General features: G+C 44.3%; 2 protein-coding genes across 2 annotated transcripts; both read right to left on the reverse strand.

Annotated features, from left to right (window-relative positions):
* LOC8079728 lies at nucleotides 301-3,921 on the reverse strand. Its single transcript, XM_002450375.2, has 2 exons — nucleotides 3,511-3,921; nucleotides 301-1,215 (listed from the first exon to the last, which is right to left on the reverse strand). Exons 1-2 carry the CDS (start codon nucleotides 3,919-3,921, stop codon nucleotides 511-513), a joined length of 1,116 nt encoding a protein of 371 aa, XP_002450420.2. The 3' UTR covers nucleotides 301-510.
* Nucleotides 20,989-22,294, reverse strand: LOC8072763. Its single transcript, XM_021461710.1, has 2 exons — nucleotides 21,362-22,294; nucleotides 20,989-21,205 (listed from the first exon to the last, which is right to left on the reverse strand). The coding sequence occupies exons 1-2, from the start codon at nucleotides 22,273-22,275 to the stop codon at nucleotides 21,082-21,084; spliced, it is 1,038 nt and encodes a 345-aa protein (XP_021317385.1). The 5' UTR covers nucleotides 22,276-22,294; the 3' UTR covers nucleotides 20,989-21,081.

Genomic DNA, 24,736 nt, shown 5'->3' on the forward strand with positions numbered 1-24,736 from the left:
AGGTTGTTACACGCCGACAGCTCCACCAGCATGCACGACCGATCTACTTTGGAGTCGTTGCCCCCACCTACTCCATTGGCGTTCTACCTACGTTTTCTAGTCTCTCCAGACACATGTTTGCTGTTCGTTGGATGGGTCGAGGCAATCATCAAACAGCCACATGCTTGCTCCACTCACCTTTTGCTGTTGTGTTGCATTGACTGGTTCCATTCCAGGAAACTACTCCAAGAATTGGGCTCTGAACTCTGATATGTTCTTGACACATTTCTATCGATTCTTTAAGCGTAGTACTAGAAATTCAGTTCTGCAAATCCAAATAAATCCCGCTCAATAGTGATGAAGATCGAGTCGATCTGAAATCTCAATCTACCACATGTCATGTCATGTACTAACACCGAAGAACGGCAAAAGCAGGTGTGTACAAAGCTGCCGGAGACGCACACAATACAACAAGCCATGGCAGCACCAGCAGGCCCCCGGCCGGCCGGAGCAAGAAACCAACTAAGCTAGCTAGGGCGTCTTGACGTTGACGGTGTACTGGACGACGGTCTCCCCGGTGGTGGCGCCGGAATCAATGGTGTGCGCCTGGACATAGCCCTTGGCCATGCGGAACTTTCCGCTGCCGCCGACGATGCTCATCTCGCGGACGTCGGTGAGCACCTCGTTCCGGCCGAGGATGGAGAGCGTGCTGCCGTTGTGGTCGCCGGCGGTGAACACGAAGTTCATCACCATGAGGAGGCCGAACGTGGTCTGGTCCGCGAACGTGTAGGTGCCCTGGGCGCGGCCGATCTCGGTGCCGGACGACCGCGTGGGCCCCGTGGTGAGAGGGTCGTCGATGGCCACCACGGCGCCGAAGGAGGTGGAGGAGGTGTTGGACGACGCCGCCTGCGCGATCCGCACCGCGGTTGGGGACGACGTCCCCGCCACGATGTCGTGGAAGTAGAGCTTGAAGGTCGTGAACCCGGTGTCGTCGGCGGCGGCTGCCGCTGATGCGAGTGCCGCGGCGGCGCAGAGGAGGAGGAAGAGCGTGGTGGTGGCCATGGCGATGGGTGGTGGTGGTGGTGGTGGAGGCGGGCGAGGTGGGGTGGCCAGTGGGATATGTAACGGACAACGGTGGGTGGGGTGGTGGGAGTGGTTGGTAAAGAGCAGCGAGGGTGGGACAGTGGAATCGATACGGTCGGTCACTCGATCTGGAGGAGCAGGTCGTCTGCCTGCCTGTCGTCGTAGTTGGTCCGGTAGGTGAGGTCGCCATCAGTTGCATCGCGTCCTTCCTACCCTTTATTTGCATGCAACTTCAGTTATATTTACAGTAATTCCCATATCGATCGTGCGCAGCACAAGGATGTGGTCACGTTGACGCGAGGTCATCATCAGGGATCATAAATAAGTAAATAAAACAAAAACTATCAAAATGGTCGGAAGAAGGAGGACTAGGTTATTTTTGTTTTCACGTTGTACTGTTCATGTCTGATTCGAAAGCGCATTCAATTTGTTGGGTCTCAAATTTTACATGAACATAGAACTTCTCAACATCAATCGTTCACATTTTTGCTGGAATCTTTTTTCGAACATTCTCCTGTTGAACAGTAGAGGCCGTATAGAGGGATTCAATCCTCTGCAATAAAAAATTCAACTCATCAACTCATGTCTCCTGTTGAACAAGCTCTTAGGCCTTGTTTAGTTCCGAAAAGATTTCGGATTTCGGTAGCGTAGCACTTTCGTTTATTTGTGACAAATATTATCCAATTATGGACTAACTAGGATCAAAAGATTCGTCTCGCGATTTCCAGCTAAACTGTGTAATTAGTTTTTGATTTCGTCTATATTTAATGCTTCATGCATGTGCCGCAAGATTCGATGTGACGAGGAATCTTGAAAACTTTTTACTTTTTGGGGTGAACTAAACAAGGTCCCGGTGTATCCTTAAGAGTTCCACATGGAATTGAGTGGTTGGTGTGTTGTACACTTAGTACACTGTACGCAACAGCGTTTGAGCACCTCCCTGTTGCCCCTACTTCAAGGAAGAAGGTCACTCGTACATGTGCAAAGAGGCAGGCACCGCGGTAGAGAGTGCAGTCCTTGTAGCAACATTTGGTTCTCACCTTCCTTAATCATACTCTTCTCGCGTGAATGGTGTGGTTATATATAAAAAAAAAGTCTCTTGCTTCCACACTACCGGAGAGCCGGCATTTGCCGTGTGTCCAAAAGTATGTCGTGTGTAACACACGGCAAAGGTCGAGTTTGCCGTGTGCCTAGAAAAAGCACACGGCAAAAGCTAGGCACACGGTACACATGGCCTTTGCCGTGTGTTACCCACGGCAAACAAAAGGCACACGGCGAACTCAAACCTTTAACGTGAGCAACACACCGCAAAATCAGGGTACACGGCAAAAACTAACTCCACACTAACGTCCATCCTCCAGCCGTCAACGATTGCCATGTGCGACCGTGAGGCACACGGCAAAGCCTGGGTTTGCCATGTGTTTGTGTTTGACACACGGCAAACACAATCTTTGCCGTGTGCCAAATGTGCAGCACACGGCGAACAATTTGTCTTTTTTTTTCAGATTTTGCCCTCCATATTTTTTCTTGTCTACACACTCACCATTTGTAAGTCCGTATTCAAATTTCATAAAATTTGAAACATGTTTGCTATATTTTTGCAATTAACAGTATTTAATTTTATTTTTTCGAATGCGGTCAAATTTGAACTACGACTCAGTGAAATTGTTGGAAAAAAATATAGGAAAAATGATATTCATGTTACCCAACCCTGTCTAAGAACACACATTCGAAACGAAAATGACTTTCGAATGCGTGGTTAGGAGACACGACGGCGAACATGCGTTGGTACTTTTCAAAAATTCTAATAAATTCTATTTTATTTCGTAAATCTTGAAACTTGTACATATATCATGTTATCATACATAGATGCCATAAAAAAGTTTGGGTAGATTTCGAACAAGTTGTCTTATATGATGTGTAGAAACCAAACAATCTTCAAATAAGTTTGAGAGAGTTATAAGTGAAGGAGTATGAGTTGGAGTAGATTCGACTTTCATATTTGAGTTTGATTTCGAAACTTTTTCTATAGGCACTACACCACATAGGTTGTGTCATGTCCAAATTTGGGAAGTTTTTGGAATTGTTTGCTATTTCTTAATTAATTTCAGCATTTATTGATTTTGAAACGAGAAAAATCGAAATAAAGAAATAAACACATGAAATAATGGTGTAATATGTTTGTAAACATGGAATATACATTGTGAAGTTCATTTGCCAAAGAATTTACATAAAAAATTGATTTATTAAGTAAGTTTATATTTGTAAACATAAAATTTTGTTTACTGTTTGTCGTGTGCCCCTTGAAGCAGCACACGGCAAAGTGTTCGCCGTGGGCAAAATTAAGGCACACGGCAAAGAGGCGTGTTTGTCGTGTGCTCCTCATCTAGCACACGGCAAACCCCCCTCGGGGGGACTTAATCCCACGCGCGCGCTCGGTCAACTCACGGGACTCAACTCTTCTCCCCCGAGCCCCAGCCGCGCCCGCCGCCACAGCCGCCCACCTCTGCGCCCACCGCCGCAGCCGCCCACCGCCGCCGCCCACAAGCTGTCGGTGCCCACCGCCGCCGCCCACGGGTCTCCCCCGCCCGAGCTCCTCGTGCCGGCCTGCGCCGCCGCCCTTGTCCGCGCCCCTCCCACCGTCTCTTCCCGCGGCCGCGGCCGTCCCTTCCTCCACGGTCGGCCGGCGGCCGGATCTCGCCTTGGCCGAGCTCCCCCGCCCCGGCCTGTGCCCCTCCCCCGCCTCGGCCTGCGCACCTCCCCACCCCAGCCCGTGCCCGCCGGCACCCAACGCCGCTGCCCCTCCCTCGACGAGGAGCCGGTCGGCGCCAGCCTCGGCCCGAGCTCCCCCGGCCTCATCCCACCCTCGGCCCTGTAGACAGGAGAAGAGGAAGAAGAAGAATTAGAAGAAGGAGAAGGGAGGAAGAAGAGGAGGAAGAAGAAGGGAGAAAGAGGATGAGGAAGAAGGTGTGGTGATCCCTTTCTCTGTCACTGGTCCTCGCTTCGTCGCCGCCAAGGTAAGCCCTACTTCTAGTGTTAGTAGTAGTTGTAGTTGTAGTAGATAGTAGTTGTTAGTAGTTGTTGTAGTTAAGTAGTTGTTAGTAGTAGTAGTAATTGCTATGGTTGCCGGCCATCGTGCCGCTGTTTTGTTGTAGGTTTTGGAAACCTCCTCGTGTAGGGGAGATGCTGCCAAAATTTTTATTTGACACTATTATTTTTGTAGGAGAACGTTAGGTCGTGGGAGCAGAGACGTTCCTCAGAGCTGTGGGTCTGCCTACACCGCTAGCCTCACTCCACCGCCACCCAAGGTATAACCGCGTTGTATTTGTGTCGTAGTTTACGTAACCGAGTTACGCGTCTCCCGTTCGAAAGAGATACGGTTGGAAATGACCGTATCTCTTTCGAATTGTCCACGTTATTTGGACAGCCCGAGGATGCGTTGATGGGGTTAGTTTCCATGTCCACTTCGATCTGAGATATAGTTTCGGCATCACCTCCCTGTTGTTTTCCGGATACACAACCTCCCCGCCTTGACGTGTATTTGGAGAACAGTGGGGAGGTGTTGCCGAAATTCTATCTCAGATTGGAGTTAACATGGAAAATAACCCCATCTACGCATCCTCGGGTGGGATTAGGACCTATCCTCACCTATTAGTTATTAGGGCTATCGTGTAGATACATTCCGTTCTTACATTACTGCATGATATGTTAGAAGATGGATGACCGTCAGTGGATGTACACCGGCCGCCCAAGTCAGAGAGACATCTCCTTGGAATGGATTGAGAAGACTGAGGCTTTCTTAGAGCAAGCATTTGCCGTGGCTAAAGGCGCCTGTATGACCTGGTGTCCATGCGGGAAGTCTGCAAACACGCGGAAGCGTACGAAGGAGGTCATGGGGCAGCATCTTTGCAAGTTTGGTTTACGCAGGGCTATACTAGATGGACCTACCATGGTGAAGGTGACCGCACGAGGGAGGAGGTTGTGAGACCACGTGTCGACGGTTTTGATGATGATGGTGGGGTAGCAGACATGTTAGATGACTTTGGTCATGGAAACTTTGTTGGAGGAGTTACGGAGGAGGATTCCGAGCCTACCGCCAAGGCGTATTACGACATGCTAGACTCGGCTCAGAAACCCCTCCACGGCCATACATCAGTCTCACAGCTTGATGCTATTGGTCGTGTGATGGACTTCAAATCTAGGTGTAGCATGAGTCGACAACACTTCGATGACTTGCTGACAATTATTGGCACACTGCTTCTGGCGGGGCACGTTCTACCAAAGAGCATTACGACTCACAGAAACTTCTTCGTGCACTAAAGATGTCGTAGAAGATACATGCTTGTCCAAAAGGCTGCATCCTATTCAGGAAACAATATGAGAATGCAAAGTACTGTCTAGAGTGTGGCTCCTCTAGGTTTCTGGATGTAGAGTCCGGTGATGGTAGCACTCGGCTGCTAGACATCCCTGCTAAGATCCTACGGTACCTTCCGTTCTTACCGAGGCTTCAACGGCTATACATGACCGAGGAGACCGCGAAGCAGATGACATGGCATAAAAATGGACGTCGATACAATCCTGACAAGATGGTACATCCATCCGATGGTGAAGCATGGACCCATTTCGATGGTATTCATCGGGAGAAAGCTGCAGAGGCTCGTAATGTACGTGTTGCACTCACAACAGATGGCTTCAATCCCTATGGACTATTGGCTGCCCTGTACACTTGTTGGCCCATGTTTGTTGTCCCACTCAATCTCCCCCGGCGTCATCTTGCAACGACACATGATCTTCTTGTCGTTGGTAATTCTTGAACACCCGGGGAAACGTATGGGTGTGTGGATGAAGCCTTTGATTGATGATTTGATCAAAGCTTAGGATGAAGGGGTACTGACGTACGACCGAGCTACGAAGACAAACTTCACAATGCATGTTTGGTACCAGTACTCCATGCATGACTTCCTAGCGTATGGGATATTCAGTGGTTAGTGTGTTCATGGGAAGTTGGGATGTCCAATATGCAAGGACCATGTGAGGTTCTTCTGGTTGAAGAATGGTGGCAAGTTTTCATCGTTCGACAAACATCGTCAATTCCTCCCTCTTGAGCATTCATTCAGAAAAGACACCAAGAACTTTATGAAAGGTGTTGAAGTCACGGACCCTCCACCGTGCATGTATACTTGTGCGGAGGTTCATGCTCAGATAGATGCTCTTGTTTTCAATAAAAAGGATGACAAATTCGAGGGATATGGTGAGCAGTATATGTGGACTCACAGGTTAGGTTTGACGAGGCTCCCGTATTATGATGACCTTCTTGTGCCACATCACATTGATGTAATGCACACTGAAAAGAATGTCGCTGAGGCACTTTGGGCAACCATGATGGACATTTCTGATAAGTCAAAGGACAATGTTAAGACTAGAGTGGATCTGGCAACGTTGTGTGATAGGCCAAGTCAGGAGATGCGACCTCTTGTCGGCCGCAAGAATTGGAGTAGGCCTAAGGCTGATTTCGTCTTGGCTAGGAAGCATAGGAGGGAAGTACTTGAATGGATAAAGACGTTAATTTTCCCTGATGGGTATGCAGCGAATCTGAGGAGGGGAGTGAACTTAAATACTCTGCGAGTCTTAGGGATGAAGAGTCATGACTACCACATATGGATTGAGCGGCTTCTTCCGGTGATGGTTCGAGGCTATGTCCCTGACCACATCTGGGTCGTGCTGGCAGAGTTGAGCTACTTCTTCTGACAGCTTTGTGCCCTGGAGGTATCTCGGTCCGTATTGCTAGCCTTGGAAGCAGCGGCACCTGTGTTGGTCTGTAAGTTGGAGAAGATATTTCCACCCGGCTTCTTCCTTCCCATGCAGCATTTGATTATGCATCTCCCGTATGAGGCATGGATGGGGGGTGTAACACCCTAAATTTTGCTTCTTTGAAAATAGAGCTAAAATAATTTATTTTGTATTTCTGTGCTCATGAAAATATAGTAAAATAAAATTTTTCCTTAAATTAAAATTCATCATAGGGTTTAGCAACGTTGTTGTGCATACATGCTGGTACATATGTTTTATGTGATGTTTGTTTGTTGCTCCTTTGTGTTTTGAGACTAAGCAAAGTTTTTAAAATTGTGTTTAGTAGAACGATCTTTCTTGGTCAGTACATCTTTATCTTTATCTAACCAAATTCCTTGTTTCTAAGCTCAAGATTTTATTAGGAGCTTCCTAAAATCTTTTGTTTGTCACTCAAAGCACTTCTTTTAGTTCCTCGTCCATCAAGCAATCTCTACAAACTTTTCAGGAATTTTTCCAGCTTTTGTTCTCACTTTTCTGTGAGCATGATCTAATTTTTAGATGCTCCAAATAATCTTATCATGGGCTCCAAATACTTTATTTGAGTTTCTCATGTTCCATAATGTCTCTGAGAATTTTCTCTGAATTTTCGGAGCTTTCAGAGTATTTATTTTTTACAGTTTAAATAATAATTCTAGACTTTTCTGGAATTATTTCATCCATGAAATTAAATAATTCCGAAAATAGTAAATCTCTTATTGTTTTTCCAACGCTCAAAGCCCATGTACAATAATCCTAATAATTCATAAAGGCTCATATCTTTATGTGCTAATGGGCTTTAATAAATAATTAGGCCTATTAGTAAAGATGAACGGTGTAACATCAATTAGTATCATATTGCTAATTGACGTTGATGTGGGGAGTTCTTCTTCCTATTTATATGTGCCAACCCTTTTAGCAAAGCACATCCAAATCACCGTAACCTTGCATTCATCATCGATTATATATCCCTCGAGGAATTTCACAAAAAGCCCCAGCAAGCCTCTCTGCACACCGTCGGTAGCTATCTTTTTGCCGTGTTGTCAAAGCCTAACTAAGCTGCCGCAGTTCGATCGCCTCCTCGCTTACCGACGAGCCACCACCACCAGATCCGTTCATCCCTTGCTGGCGGACACAACCGCTCATGTGCGCCCCCTACGCTCTGACTCTGCCGAAAATCTAGGCAAGCCATGCTATTGGATGCCCCCATTGATGTCGTCGTTGCTCCCTACAGGCCATCGGGCCTTGGCAAGAAAGATGGGCCTTATGCAGTACGCAAGCAATGCAGTTATTTTTACTGAAGAACAGAGAACATGCATGCATGACTAAAGGTCAGCCGCTCCATCGGTTCCTTGCCCAAGTTAATAATTGTTTCTATCTCTGATCTTTCGTTTCACCGTGAAGTACTAAAAATATTATTCTTGTCAAATAATACAATACTGATATCTGTATCATATTAGCTCCGATTTAGTTGTGTAGCATCCTTAACATGACACGTGCTTGAGAACTTATAATTTAGATATTAATTTGATTAATAGCATACAACTATAGTTTTATAACTAAATTAGCAATATAGGTGTCGAACTTTGGTAATCATTAATATAAAATTAATTACAAACATAATCATGTTTCACAATCTTAACTACTTAGCTTGAACATGATCATTTCCACACGTTACTTCTTTTTGTAAAATTACAGATTAATTTGTTTAATTTATACGATAACATTTATAAATAAAATATTATTAGTTTTAACTTGATTTTGTTCAAATATAATTTAGTTTAATTCAATCTAGGTATTTCGCTAAAGTGTCTTATAGATATTTTATATAACTATTGAAATCAACGAAGCATGTAGATTTTTTTTCTCTTATAAAGTAAATTTTACGATATTTATTTCTCTTTCGTCGTAGCTCCGATTAGAGTGCTTTTCACGTCTTTGTGCTTGTAGTAATGCGTAGATTAGTTTCTAAATTTTATTTAATTATTGATTGGTGTACTGTTCTAAATTTATTATGTTTGCTATGCATGTTTGTTGGATGCTTGTGTGCTATGATCATGTCTAGTCGGCGAGTTTTGTGCGGTGATCAAGAAGGACCGGAGTTGGTAATAGTGAGCAAGCAATCAATTTAAGATTTGGACTAGCAGAATCAACAAGAGCAGCAGGAAAGCAATTGGATCAAGGCAAGTATAGCATTTGGATTTTATTTCTGTGACCATGATCCTGTGACTAGATTAATGTTAAGTAATAAACGATAAAAATGACTTTTTAGCAACTTGATGATTTGTCTGTACGTGATCACCCGGGACAACAGTGCAACCATGAGGGCTATAATGGCTCTGGCTTTAGCTCAGTATGAAGACCTTTTCTAGCTTGTTAGAGGTTACCCGAAAGGGCGGAGGGGCTGAACCGTTTTGGGTATAGTGTGGCCTCTGTCTGTATGTGTATAGGCTGCGCGTCATTGTGCCATCGGAAGGGGGGCTCTATATCTGCGCGCAAAGGAAACCTTGCGGCCCTAACAGGTTAGACGAACTTTTGAAATGCTTCATAGTGATCCCTACCGACCTTCCTTGGAAGTGGGTTAAGAGGCTGATCACCTCGGGCGAAAGGGTAAATCATGACTCATGGGTAAAGATGTGCAACCTCTGCAGAGTGTTAAAACTAGTATACTAGCCGAGCTCACGGTCAGGAGCGGCCTTGGGGACATCTACATTAAGGGTGATGATTCTTGTGTGTTAAATATGCTCATTGTTTATTGTTTAATGCTTTACATTATTTGTCACATTGATCATGAGATTGTGGGAGCTATACAATCTAGTTGCTATACTTCTGGAGTTCGACATGGACTCACTCTTGCTATTCCCCACACCCCTCAGGAGAAGTTTTGGGCTTGTGATCAACCAGTCAGTTGGATCCTGTAGAGTGAAGTTAATACCCGAAGGTTGGAGTTGTCTATCCGCTGTTTGCTATCAAAGGTTATATCTTTTATATTAAGTACGTTATATATTTATGCATTGTCTTTTGATATTACCCCTTATTTGTAGCTATATGTGAGATTTGACTTCTAAAACTCACATATGGTGCATATCTGGTTTTGTCCTTAAAATCGGGTATTACAGGGGGCCCGTCCAGGGCCGTTGGTGCTATCCAATCGAGAGATGCTTCAAGTTCCTTTGAAGAAAATGTAGGAATAAAGCCAAGATTGAGGCTTCGATGTCAGAGGCTTACATCACTGAGGAGGCGTCGAACTTCACAACATCATACTATAATGAGAACCTTCCTAGCGTGCATAATCCACTCCCTCGTTACAATGCCAATGAAAATGAATGCAACCTTAGCCTATTCTGAGGCCAACTCGGAAGTCTAAGTGAAGGCACCCCCAAGAGGCTGACAAGTCAAGAGTGGCACACTATAATGCTATATGTGTTGACCAATCTTGATGAGGTGCATCCATACATGCAGTAAGTTTTTATACCACTTTGTTTCTCATCGGTGCTGTACATGCACTATCTGCATCCAACCCCTTTGTCCCCCATCGATGCTGGCAATTTCAAAATGAATTCTAGCGTCGATCAAGGGAACCAACCCCACAAGAGCTTGATACACTTCTTAAACAGGGTGCGCGCACTGGAAGTCCCAATTTCATTTCTTGGTTCCAAGAAAAGGTACTTTCCCTCGTGTACTTATTAACACATTGCAAGTAGATGGTACGAGCGGGTAATATAATGTACTATTTTTCTTCACCTTGCAGAGCCAAACCGATGTGCTTATGAGCGCCGAGTTAAGACAGGTTGCCCATGGTTGTGCACATAGGGTCATGTCATATGCCGGTTATGATGTGAATGGATATCGCTTCCACACAACAAGGCACGAGCAAAGTCGTCCTAACCGGAAAACCACAAATACCGGAGTTTTCACACCCGGACAAAATGGGATGGACTATTATGGAAGAATTGAAGACATATACGAACTCACATTTCATGGTTGCAAAGATATTAAATTTGTCATATTCAAATGCCATTGGTTTGACCCTGAAGTAATAAGACGAACGCCTAATCTTGGGCTAGTCGAAATTCGACAGGATTCCGTCTTACCCGGAGATGATATATACATTGTGGCCCAACAGGCCACACAAGTTTATTATACGTCGTACCCATGCAAAACCGATGCACGTCTTAAGGGTTGGGATGTTGTGCACAAGGTATGGCCACACGGTGGAGTACCGGTACCAAACAAGGAAGATTACATCCTTGACATGGACACATATGAAGGGGAGTTCTATCAAGAAGAGGGTCCAGAATGGACTTTTGTGATAGACTTAACTGAAGCCGTGGATGTGGCCATTGGTGTTGAAGACGATGACGACATTGTGGTTGAAGATGTGAGGGACTTACAATTACTTGAGCAGTTACGCTTAGACAATGACGATGACGATAGCGATGCTCCTACGGTTAGTGATGAGTACCTAGACATGGCTGGTACAGATGATGACATGGGGATGCACCAGATGCCAGTTATGATGATGATTATTTCTAATACATGTAATATTATGTTATCCTTAATTTGCATCTCTATCTAAGTACATGTTTATTTGTGGTTACTGATTTACTCTTCTTACATGCGGGTCATTGAACAAAGATGGTGGGCGGCATGAGGAACGTGAGGTCGCGGTACGCTCGACCGAGGGTGGAGCCTCAGGAGCAGCCTGAGGGGTCGGAGAGCGGGTCAGGGAGCCGGTCGAGGCGCACCTTGACCATGAGGACTAGGAGTGTTAGCAGTCTTTAGGGGGAGACGCCCGCGGTGCAGCAGCAGGAGACGCCCACCTAGGAGCAGGAGGAGGAGCATCAGGAGGAGGACGAGGACGACGGGGCCCGCTGGATATCTGGCAACGAGGTCCCAATCAGCTTCCCAGTCGACCGATATTCATCGACCATCGCCCATTGATTCGGCCACGAGGGCAAAAGTATGTTTGAAAGCATTACTTCGATATTCCTTATGTTCAAATTCACAATATGATCTACTAATTTTGGTTAACCACTTGTGCGGGTCCTTTAAGGTACTGGTAGCGGGAGTTGCTCACCAACGACACCCCAGTACCATCCTTGGTGGCTTGTGCAGGTTGCACTTCCCTGGCGTGTTCACTCTTGCGCGGGGTCCTGAGCCGGCGTGGACGTTTCAGCATTACGGAGGAGCGCCAGATACCACAGATGTACTTGGCAGGAACTTCGGCAACAAGGCCATGAGGGTGATTAGGGAGATGTGGGTAATAATTCCTCGCACTTCAATGCTCACTACTTCACATTCTTTGCTCCTTCTATACATAATGACTGTCTACATCGTGTGTAAATGCAGGATTTCTTTAGAGTGGAGCCCAAATATGAGGAACAAGCCAATCACATTTTGGAATAAAATGTGTCAAGAACATCAAGGACATGCACTACGAGGCGCGCATCCAGGCAATCATAAATTACAAGGCCCAGTACGAGCACGTGAAGATAGGCAAAGAGGTCGCAAGGGACACTACACTGACCAAGGAACAATTCATGCTTGTAAGTAACGCTAATTTCTTTATAGTTTAAGTAACGTAATCTGGTCTTGTTAAATGTCATGTTCTTGATCACGTGTAGGTGCCACCGTACTGGGTGGAGGGCAAAGGGATGTGCTGGGAATTGATGGTGAACCGGTGGTGAAGCCAGGAATGGCGGGACCAGGACGACGCTGCCCGAGGGCGACGCAGAAAGATGCCAGGTCCATCACACCATCAAGGGAGCCTTACCCTAGAGGAATACAAAGAAAGATATGTAAGTACGAGGATTTATTAACTCATTCTAATGTCATATGTGCGTACCCTCTAATCATCTTCTTGTTTTTTGCAGGAAGCCGCACACCCTGGGCAGGAAATAGGCCCGTTGGGGGCCTATGCTCTTTCCAAGAAGGGGAAGGCAATAGCCGCCATCACCTACAGCCCGGATGACCCTCCTGAGGCGTACACCAACTCCATTGTCCATAGCCAGATCAGCTCATACTGTGACTCAGCACATGCGATCCATGGCCCTGATTTCGATCCCTACAACGAGGCCATGAGTGGAGAAGCAGCCATGAGGGCGGGGGGAGGCAAGCAACATGGGCGGTACTGGGTTGCCGACCCCTTGATCGACTCCTCGAGGACTCCTACTCTCTCCCATATCAGAGCAAAGGACAGGCGCCAGGGCCAAAGCAGCTCCGCAGCCGACTGCGTCATCACCAACCTCCAGGTTCTCACTATTTCATTCGCGCTCAATCGTTTTAAATCATAACATAGCTTTGTAACACAAGTGTTCAACCTTGTAGACCCAGCTTTCGCAAAAGGAAGTCAGGATCACTGAGTTAGAGACACATAAAAGAGAGATGGACCTCACCTCCTCCGCCATCCTTGTACATTCCACCCGCTCCAGGTGGACCTAGTCTAGTGAGTTTCACTTCACTTAACCATGAAATCTCTACCTTTGTAGATGTAGATGTAATTGTGGTTGCGTGCCATCGAGCCGCTGTGGATGTCGGCCATCCTGGCGATCCTTTTCTTGCAGGTCTTGGGAACCTCCCTGTGCAGGGGAGGTGCTGCTGAAATTTTCATTTGAATCCATTATGTATATCTTTAACTTCAAGTATTTAATCTCAAAATTCACTTACAACACGTTTGTCTCATCCTTTGTGCAGCTTCAATCCCAGGGTTCTACTCAAGCGCCCAATGAGCAAAGTCCTCAAGATGGTGGGTGGAGCGACCATATCAATCCGTACCAACCTCCAGACGATTCATGGGGCAGACGAGATGGATTCGGTTGGTGAACTTGTAGTTTGTTCATGGAATTTGTCGTTTCGTTGGATGTGTTATTGAACTAGTGGTTTTCTCAAACTTGTGATGAACTAGAAATATCGTTGGACTTGGTGATGAACATGTGCTTATGTATGTGACATGTACGTTATATATATGTGAGAGATTCGTATATCGTGGTTATTGTGGCAAATGTGTGAATATTATGATATTTGTGTGCTATGTGTGATTAATGTGAGCTGTGCTATGATATATGTGGTTGCAAAAGCAAAAAACCAAAAAAAAATACCTGGGAAGGGGCTTTGCCGTGTGCTAGAACCATAACACACGGCAAAGAAGGGGGTTTGCCGTGTGATGTGGCCATAACACACGGCAAACTAGCCTGCCAGGGCGCACCTGTGAATAAGGTTTGCCGTGTGCCTGCATGATGGCACATGGCAAAGATTCAAAGATTGCCATGTGCCTGCATGGTAGCACACGGCAAACCCTATTTTCAGAAAAAACTAAAATAATTTTATAAGTTTTTGCCGTGTGCCCTACTTAGCTCACGGCAAAGGTTCACCGTGTTCCGTCATGCCCGTCTCCCGCCGTCCGTTACCTTTTTTTCGCCGCGTGCCAAGCTTGACTCACGGCAAAGCTTCGCCGTATGCTTACCTTTTTGCCGTGTATAAAGCTATGGTTCGCCGTGGCATAGTTTGTCGTGTGCTCTTCGCCGTGAGCAACACACGGTAAACCCTTCGCCGTGTGCTACATTGACTTTGCCGTGTGTTCCTGACACACGGCGAACCCACAGAATCCGGTAGCGCCAGCTGCAGCTGTATCTGATTGCCTCGTGAATTCTTCTCACTTTGAGCGCACTGATCAAACTCAAACCGTAAGCCATGCATACGTCAAAGCAGAGCCGGCTGTCATATTCCATAGTACGCACCAACCATCAAGCATGAGGAAACTTGAAGCTAAAGTTAGTAACATTCACTTACAAAGCACAGTTCTAAGTAGTAATTTAGAGTGGAATGTTATCGCGGCATTAGCGCAACGCACACACAGAGCCAAAGAGGTTCGGTGCAGTAGAGAATTTGTCTTTAACAAGGGAAATTATTTTTAGCAGTTCAGCTACATCACTGTAGGGTGACAACGGAATTGTGTTTTTTGTTCAGAGTTAAGGGCCCCTTTGATACAAGGGCTCATTGCTAGCTAGCTGAAAATTTGCTCTAGTACATCCAAACATGATGGTTAATAGTTGAGCTAATTTACTAGTCAAGTTTCCAACTAGGTTTTAACCAACAAATTAGTTAACCATAGCTAATTTAGCTAATTTTTAGCCATAACAAATAATTAGCCATGTGTGCATCATTGTATCAAACAGACACCAGCTTGAATAAACTCTGTTTGAGCATATCTATCGAATCTACTAGTGATTCAGTGATGTTTTTTCCTCATAATAAATCAGCGAACAATATTTTTAGTTATGGCTTTTCAGCCAAGCAAACAAAAGGCGAACGCCGCGTGAAGAACCAGGTAAGATTGCTGAAGAAATGCAAAAAGATGGGTAAAATATTTTTCTATCATGTCCTAACCAGCTACTATATCTCTATATCTCATATTTATATCTCATATATTTTTTTAAAATTGTTTTGGAATATGGACAGTTGTAGCTGTGGTTTATGGCTCATTAATTACATGGAATATTGGACAGGAACTGCTTTATCTGACCAAATCAGCCAGGTAATTGTTTAAAAAATTAATTTCTAAACATAGTCATTGCTTTTTGATTGGTTAATATGAGAACTTGCTCGTAATTTCAGAAAGATATAAGTAACTTCAGGTATAAACTACCTGCTATCTTGTATAACTCTCCATTAAATGAAGCAAGAGGCTTACCGGATGATGGAGATCAATATGAGACTAACAATATTGAGGCTGATGACGTCACAGAGCTAGATGATCTGGATATTTTAATGTCAGGTGACATCAAGTTAACACGTACATTAAAGTGGAAAAGTAGAGAAGATCTATTATCAGCAATTTACACAATCATCCATTTGATTGGAAGTGATGAAACTTTTGAGTAAGTCATTCTAAAAATTTCTGTTGTCTGTCCTAGATTTCCTATAAAATTAATTTTATCTTTGTCATTGTTTATTTAGCAAAGACTGGGTACGGAGTACAAGACCGTACCCAATTTCTTTAGGTCTGAGGAAGATTAAAAATATTTTAAATGAGGATCGAGAGATGGATCATGAATGCTTAAATATGGCTATTCGGATAGTTGTATGCAACCAAGACATGACGATGAAGAAACAAAAATATCACTTCATGGACCTCAGATTTGCTGTAAGTTGAAATAAAAAATTATAATTTATCAAATACTTACAATATTTAGTTAGTTGTATAATTAAAGTTGTTTGATTTTTTTGCAAAATCATCAGGAAAACCGGTTGGACCGTTGTCCTCAGAAGAGATGAAAACATAGCCTCAGACGTAAGACCTGGTGAAGAAGCTAGCCGCATAACAGTTGGGCTGAAAAGCAATAATCATCACACTGGGCTAGGCCCAACAATCACGACATTGTTGCTGCTCTTGCACATGAGTTGATCTAAGAAGTTCTATTACGATTAATTTCTCTTTTATTTTGAATGGACTTTGTCGGTGACTGAACTTTGACTATGCATGCACACGGAGACATGCCGCACTAGTAGGTGAAGGTATGACTTTTTTTAGGTGGTGAAAGTATGACATGGCATGGACTAAACCAGGCCGGCAAGAAGCTGGTGACCTTAGGGTCTGTTAGTTGAGCTGTGGCCGTGGGCAAAATCTGTTCTGGGCTCTGAGCTATGAAAAAAACTGTTAAGATGTTAGTTATGAGCTTAAAGCTGTTTGGCTGAAACATCTGTGGACAGGCTGCTATTGTAAGCTATATAAAAAGTCTATAATACTCCTGTATGTTTTAAACACAATTTATATGCAAATTTGTTGTAAAATACTATATTATTCATCGATTCACTATAAATAGCAATTTTGGAAAACGGAAATTAATTCTTGTAAGTTTAGCATACACCATTACTCGATTGTGTCGATATAAATGAAACTATGAACTGGGACCTTGCGTCTCGTACCAAATTTACCAAACTTTGAAGCTCTACATCTCCCAAACCGCTGAGAATTCAATCCCTACCCTTGAACCAAAAATTGGTAGAGTTATGCACGAAGAACAAATTTGATTAAGGTCGACTAAGATTTTTACATGCAAAATTATGTTAGATTATTAGACAATTTTCATGTCATTTTAATTCCATAAATTAACAATATGATGATGACATATATGATATTATTGATAAATATAAATATGACATGAATCATAATTACGACATGTAACCATGATCCATAAAGCAAATCAAATATCAAAGCATAGCATGGTATATATGTAACAGCACCAAACATGATATAACTATCAAAACAGATAAACAGATATACTGAAACAGAAAAACAGATACTAGCGAAACAACAGAACTGTAGAACAGAGACATATACGCAGAACTTAAACATAACAGGAACAGACAACAGATATCTTCTGAAACAACTAAACAGACCTACTGAAACAGGTATGACACAACTATCGACAGAGCTACTGAAACAAACAGAGACAGAGCGACGTACAACTGAAGGAAGACGAACAGATCATACCCTGAGACTCGCGCATTCAGATTTCCAGAACCTTGTCCTTCCTCGATCGCCATGGAGTAGAGACGAAGGTGAAGACGACGAACCAATCACCGGGAAGGAGAAGACGGCGACCGGCAACACCAAGAGACCTCCGGGAAGAAGATGAACAGCAGCAATGGAGTTGGACAGTCGCGTAGACGCTCCCCAAAAACCTAATTGCCGATCCCCCGTGCAAGGTCTCGAACGGCAAGGGCTCCGGAGGCACCTGCCCTCTCGCTCCTCCGTGCGCGCGAAGTTACGAGATGGGGATTCCTACTTTGCAACGGAACTGTGATCTGTGTGTTCTCTCTTGTTGTACCAAGGAGATGAGTCTCCTATTTATCCTTGTGGCGGGAGAGGAGAGGAGGGGAAGGAACTCCCCTGCTGGCGGCTGAGGAGACGGGCATCTGAAGGGTTTTCACGCGAAGTTGAAACTCCCTCAATTAATTATCGAAACACCCGCAGATAATGAGTTGAAACTCCCACATAATTGAGTTGAAACTCCCGTACCATCAGCCATCCACTCCAACCTTTGGACTTGCTCCTATTTGATACAATGTATATATTGTCCATAATTACACACCATAGAGTTTATTGATTTATTAAATCTAAATGGGTCTAACCCATAATAAATCCAACAAATTAATTGAGAGAAATTTGGCAAAGAACAGAGCTACTTCATCACTACAAACTAGTTCAGTTCTGCACCGATTGCCTGTTTGAGCAGCTGGAGACGCCGGGGAAGCAGCGCGTCCAGCCAGAGCAGCGCCGGCGGGACCTTCACAATGCCGACAACAGCTGCGCACGCACCAGGGAAACTTAGGCACGGGAGGAGCTCCGGTGGCAGGGGATTAATGGATCCGGGGCATGGGGGCCGGCGATGGCCTAGAACCGTGGGTCCTCTAGGCGTGATGGTGGGACAAGAAGCGGCCGCGGGTTGCAATGCTGGTTTTGGTCATCGTGGTCACTTGGGCAAGATGGGATTGTGAAGTGAGATTATATAAGTAGATATATAAGATTGTAAAGTGACATTGTGACTAAATATAAGAGGATGTGATCACTAAAGTGATAGTGACTAAAATGATCATGTCCTCTTTGCAAAAGAGCTGAGGTTTTGATTCTCTCATTTCGATCAACATTTACACTAAGAAATACAGGACACTACACTAAGAAATACTACAATATACCAAAAGAATGTCAGTTCGATATGTGCAGAATGTGAGAAATTTCAAGGTACCTTGTCTTTGCAAGAATGCCTTAATGAACCATGTCAGATGGATGAACTTCGGCAATATAGATCAACGTATCATATACACGAGTCCCAATGTTTGAACACTTATCCCTCCCTCTCTAAAGAGGCAGACCACTGTGGTTGGGTGGACAAAGCCAGAAGCACGCCGAGCCCTGGGATGATCCATTGACGGAGGAGAAACATGCGTGCGCACAAAGTCATTACCCACACAATATGTTTCTTTTTAAGATTTCATAAGAATTCTCTTTGAAACTTCTAATTATAACTTTTGGGGAGGTTCCACGGATCCATCAAGAAAGTTTTTTAACAAATATTTTCCTATTGATAGTAAGATGCATCTAGTGAATTCATCATTGTCGAAATTTGTCAATCCAATTTTAAAGATGCTCGTATATGGTAGGGTTTACGTGCCTGACGTCGTTTATAAGTATTATTAAGGGTATGTTTTAGTGCGTTCATATGTTCTGTGATTAGAAGGCAAAGACACACAAAGCAATTGTCTTTATAGTATGTATTATGATTAGAAGACAAAGACAGACAAAGCAAGGATGCTAATAAGCAAGAAAATACTCTCTCTCCCAAGAAAATGTATTTTTTATTTTTTTCAAGGAGTCAAAATTTAACCAAATATATATAAATCATCAACAGTCATGATTCTGAATAAACATCATGTGATTAATGACACAATATATATTTTTATTAAATCTATTTATAGAGAGATAAATGTTGATACTATTTCAAACAAAGAATTGTTTTTTTAGCAAAATAGGATCGTGATCTACTGTTAGCAATTAAATCAAAGGACGACACAATGTGCTTTACTTATGATTTTTTTTATGAAAGCTAGCTTATGATTTGGCTTCGACATGTGCACAGCAGCGTCTCGGCTTAGGCCCCGTTTAGTTGCCTTTGTTAAACTTTACAGTACTGCAAGCGTCCGGACTGTCCGATCTGAGCGCTTGCATCCGGACGCCAAGCCATTGTACAAGTCACGCCCCCACCCGCCCCACACCGAGAAAGACAAAAAATTAAAAAAAAAAGTAGATATGGGAACCTGACTGCACCCGCCCCCGCACGGAGATGAAAGGAACCGCCTCCGCTCTCCACACCCACGAGATCCCCCCAACCTCGTCGGTCCCCCAGCACCTCCACCCATCGCTAGCTCACTCCCACAGCCCACCCCCAGCCCCCTGCTTGGTGCTATAACAATATGATGAAACGACGACTGAAATAACATGAACATGTTATTCCAACAACAACGAACAAATTGCTGCAACAAATAAGTTGAACCAGTTGAAACACCATTAATATGTTATGCAATAACACTGAACAAAGTGCTTCAACAAATAAGTTGAACCAGTTGAAACATCATGAACATGTTATTGCAACAACACCGAACAAACTGCTGCAACAACATGAAACACCTACTGCAACATGAGATTGAAGCAACGAAAACATACTGCAACATCGCAAAGAAAGCAATACTACAACAACATTGGGATGAAGAAGTTGAAACAGTAAGAAACATATTATTGAAACAACAAAAGAACTACTACTGAAACATCTCGAATAGACTACTAAAACATCTCGGATTGACGATTGCAACACCACAAAATCCACTGTAGCCGCGAGATAAAGGGAAAGAGGGGAGGCACATGGGTTGGGGGCGCCGTCGGGGGTGCAGATCGAGCCGCCTCCGTGGATGGGATGGGGGATGGGCCGCCATTGCCTATTGGGTGGAGGAGACCACCACGCTACTGGATCTGCATCGTGCTCCATGTATCCGCCATGGGAAAGCCAGTACTCCATGGATCTACCATGGGAAAGCCACCATGGCCGGCGTCGAGGTGGGGGACGACACGCTAGGGTGGAAGACGCACATCGGGCCCGAGATGGGTAGAGGACGCCGCCTCCATAGATCCCCCTATTGCGTGCTCGAGCTTCTGTTGAGGAGGGAGATGGGGGAAGACACCGCACTGAGTTGAGGTCTCCCAGGTTGGGACCATGGAAGGTTGTGGTGGATTTCTGAGAGAGAGAGAGAAGAGAAAAGTGAATGAGGGAGCAAGTAGCAGGAGAGAGAGTGGGCAAGAAGAGTCATGCGGTAGATATTTTGAGATGAGTGGACGAGGAGAGCTGCATGCGGATGAAAATGAGTGGATAAGAAGAGTCACATGCGGATAGACACGAGCGACAGAAAGCTGAGTGAGCAGGCACCCCGTCTCGAAACGGCCAGACGTCAGAGTCAAAGCATTACCGTAAACTTTAACTCTCATCACATTAAATATTTGGTCACATACATGAATTATTAAATATAGACTATTTACGAAACTAAAAACATAGTTAAAGAGTATGTAAGATAAATCTTTTAAACCTATTTAGTTTATGATCGGACACTAATTAACAAATAAAACAGAAAATGATATAATATCTAGTAAACTTTAACACCTCCAATCAAACACGCCCTTAACATGTCGATATGAGCTGAACAGGCGTCGCCACTGTCGCGTCCGTCCAGCAAGCCGGAGGCGTCCTTTGCCCTGCGCGGCTTCCTCCTGCACATTGCACACGCACACAATCACACAAGCTACTGATGATCTATCCATCTATATATCACACTATACTGTAGTTTGATTTGATGCAAGGAAATTTCTTGTAGAAATAATAATCTTGTAATTCGCTCATCACAATCAAAATATATAGGGTTATACCTTTCGATGACCATGAGCTGCTCGTAGTGCGCTTCCACGGCGAGGAAGTAGCCGAGGAATCCGACCATGCCCAACTCACCCATCCAAACAACAACTGTCCCGGCGATGGTGCCGAAGAGGGAGCCGACGACCGATGTGCCGACGACGAGCCAACCGACGGCACCAACCACGGCGGCCACGGCGCGCACATCATCCATGGCCAGGACAGGACTCCCGAACATGCACGGCGGCATCAGCATCAGCTGCACGGCAAGGATCAAGGGGCCAGCGAGGTAGAAGACGGCCTCCGTCGACGGGGCCTCCCACTTCGTCTCCGGCAACATCCATGATATACACCCCACGTTCACGGAGAAGGTGAGCGCCACGGTTTCCAAGAAGGAGACGGAGTGGGCCTTGCGCTCTCGCTCCTCCTGCTCCTCCGCGCGGCTCTGGTAGGTCGGGGTGGACGCCACCGTGGCGGCCGACCACCGCTCCGTCCCGGCGCGCTGCCGGCGTTTGGCGAGGGCGCGCCCGCAGGCATAGGCCGAGTATAGCGGCGGGAGGACAATCGCGGCCGCGCCGGCGACGGGGGCGATCAGCCTGTCCATTGCGTTGGCGAGGAGGAGCAGGCACGCGGTGTCGGTGCGCGCAAATCCGGCGGTGCCGCTGCCGCCGCCGGCGCCCCGAGAGAGCGCGGCGGTCCAGGAGTAGAGGTAGGCCCAGATCAGCGGCGACAGCCCCCACAGGACGCCTGAGAACACCTCCTCTTCGCCCATGGCGCCGCAGCGGCGCAGCGTCCCTGCCGCCAGCCAAGCGAACAGCAACGACGCGGCGGACATAGCGACGGCGCCGGCGCGGGACAGCACCGCGGGGCACTTGTTGCTATCATTGTTGTTGCCGGAGGCGCGTGCAGAGGCTGCCTCGGGAACTTCCATCTTTAGGCTTGAAACGCTCATAGGTACCCAATTGTACCATCATGTATATATTGCATCATGTATTATTGCAGCTAATCTTTCCAAACTTGATACGATTTCAGGTTTTCGAAGTTTCCATATAGGCCGACAAACAAGTGACCCTAAACCTTGTTTGGTACGGTTTGGGCTGGAACCTCGAGCAACTCCAAAGCATATTGTGAACTTAAATCTCTAAACTTTCCTAAAAAACAAACTTAAGGGTCTGTTTCGTTTAGCTATGAGCCGTGAGATATGAAAGCACATGCCATGAAGGTTTGTTGTATGCGAAGGAACGGGGTGTGCCGAAGCTGAAGATGGAAACGGATTGTCAGGTTCTGGTCCGGTTATGGTCAGAACGTGCAAGCCAAAAATCCGAGATTGTCTCCTTACTACATCAAATGGAAGATCTTAGCCAGAGCTTCTAATAAGCTTTTGATTTAATATTTATTCATAGAGATTGTAATAGATTAGCTCATGAATGTGCTCGACTAGTATCTAATGGACACCAGGTGGTGGAGTGGCTTATAACCCCACTTGGTTTAAAGGATATAGTAGACACTGATTGTAATAGCTCTCATGGCTAATATATGAAGCTTTGGTGTTCCCAAAAAAAATGCTGCTTCGAGCTATATGCTTTTGTAAGATGTGTGGTTGAAACAATTGCAAAATCTACCCCCTCTCACTATCAGGTTTTTTAAATATTTTTAACCCTTTTTATTTAATATTGTAACAATATAACAGTCTAACCTTTTCGTCATGTCAATCCGGCTAGCGTGATAAAATAACGTTGTCATGCTACATGTATTAGCACGACAAGATCTGCCACATTGGATGGCATTTTCGTATGCAAAACCTTGTCACACACTCCTGTTGGTGTGACACTATTGTGTCGCGCCACCAAGTGTGGATTGACAAGATTCAACCCTGGAAAAAGCATAACTCCTATACGACTCAGGTGGCGATAATTTCTATATGAAAATTTTACATCTAGACGAGATCTATAACTTTCTAATTTTGAATGTTTTTTCAATTGAAGACATTAAGATGCTAAATAAATTATATAAAATTTCAGCAACATAAAAATCCTGTACTATCGCTTGTCACATTAGAAAAAATAATGTCCTCTTTGCATGGTGTCAAATGAAGATATTTTTATACCAAAGTTATAGCTCTCAGTGAGATCTACAACTTTATAGTTTTGAGTTTTTATATTTGAGGTCGTTAAGATGCTGGAGAAACTTGTATAAAATTTCAGTAGCATATTAACTGTGTACCAAGGCCTGTCGTCTCACGAAAATTATACTTTTCTTGTACGGTATTAAATGAAGATATTTTTTATATCAGAGTTGTAACTATCGATGAGATCAACAATTTTTTAGTTTTGAGCCTTTCATTTGAGATCGTTGAGATGCTCAAGAAAATAAAACGAAATTTAAGGGGCATTATTAATCACGTACCAGTAATATATGCTGAAGCATTTTTATGTGACATCAAATAAGAAATATAACCTACACTTCTTAGAAAAATCATATATTTCTTTGAAATAACTGTGAAACACCTCTCTATCTCCTTTGAAATATATTGAATAAAGAATTAAAATATAAAAAAAACCTCTGTCTCTCTGTATCTACTTCGAAATAACTGTGAAACACCACTCTATTTTCACCCATTTCAAAAAGCAGAAAGTCAAAAACAGGGTTCAATGTGCTTCCAAAATTGTACTATACGAAAATTATTACTTCTGGAAAAACAGCTTCGAGTTTCATATGCTTGGTTGGCTTTCTGCCTTTTGACAGAAGTTGCACTTTTCAGAAACTCAATCACTCTATGGCACACAAGGTGTACAAATTCTAATAAAAGGATGGAAGGTCCGAAATAAAATCGAGGCTTAGAACCTTTTGTTTATCCTCTTTTGAAAGAGTTGAGCTTGAGTGAACAGCTCTTTGGAGTGTATTCTAGAAATTTTAAGACAAATTAAAAGAACATAAAAGATGCATGTATCCTTGCTTTATTTCCTAATCAAACATTATCATCAACTTGATTAATAGCGATTGACTGATAAATGGAAAGTATTTAATGCAAAATTGGGGTTTTTCCTCTAGAATGTATTATATTTGAGGACAAATTTTGAATACTAGAATGAACTATATTACAGGACGGATGGAATAGAGGCTACAACCTAGTTTCATTATCTTAAAAAACATCCTTGCTCACCAAGCAAAAAGGGTAGATAATTATCTCATCCTGTTCACTTGTACACACAATGCTCTTCAGTGGCCAGTTATGGATGCACTCAGCCCTGTAAAATGGGAGCCTTTAAGGCCCATTTCTATAAGACGTTTAATTAATCAACCCTGTTACATAAAAGAAGACGCCGAAGACTTGAGCATCTGAATTGAGTGTGCAAGAGCTGAGAGATACAAAAACAAGAAACTGCAAGAAC

The sequence above is a fragment of the Sorghum bicolor genome, chromosome 5, assembly GCF_000003195.3.
Source record: "Sorghum bicolor cultivar BTx623 chromosome 5, Sorghum_bicolor_NCBIv3, whole genome shotgun sequence".
In the NCBI taxonomy this organism is placed as follows: Eukaryota; Viridiplantae; Streptophyta; class Magnoliopsida; order Poales; family Poaceae; genus Sorghum; species Sorghum bicolor.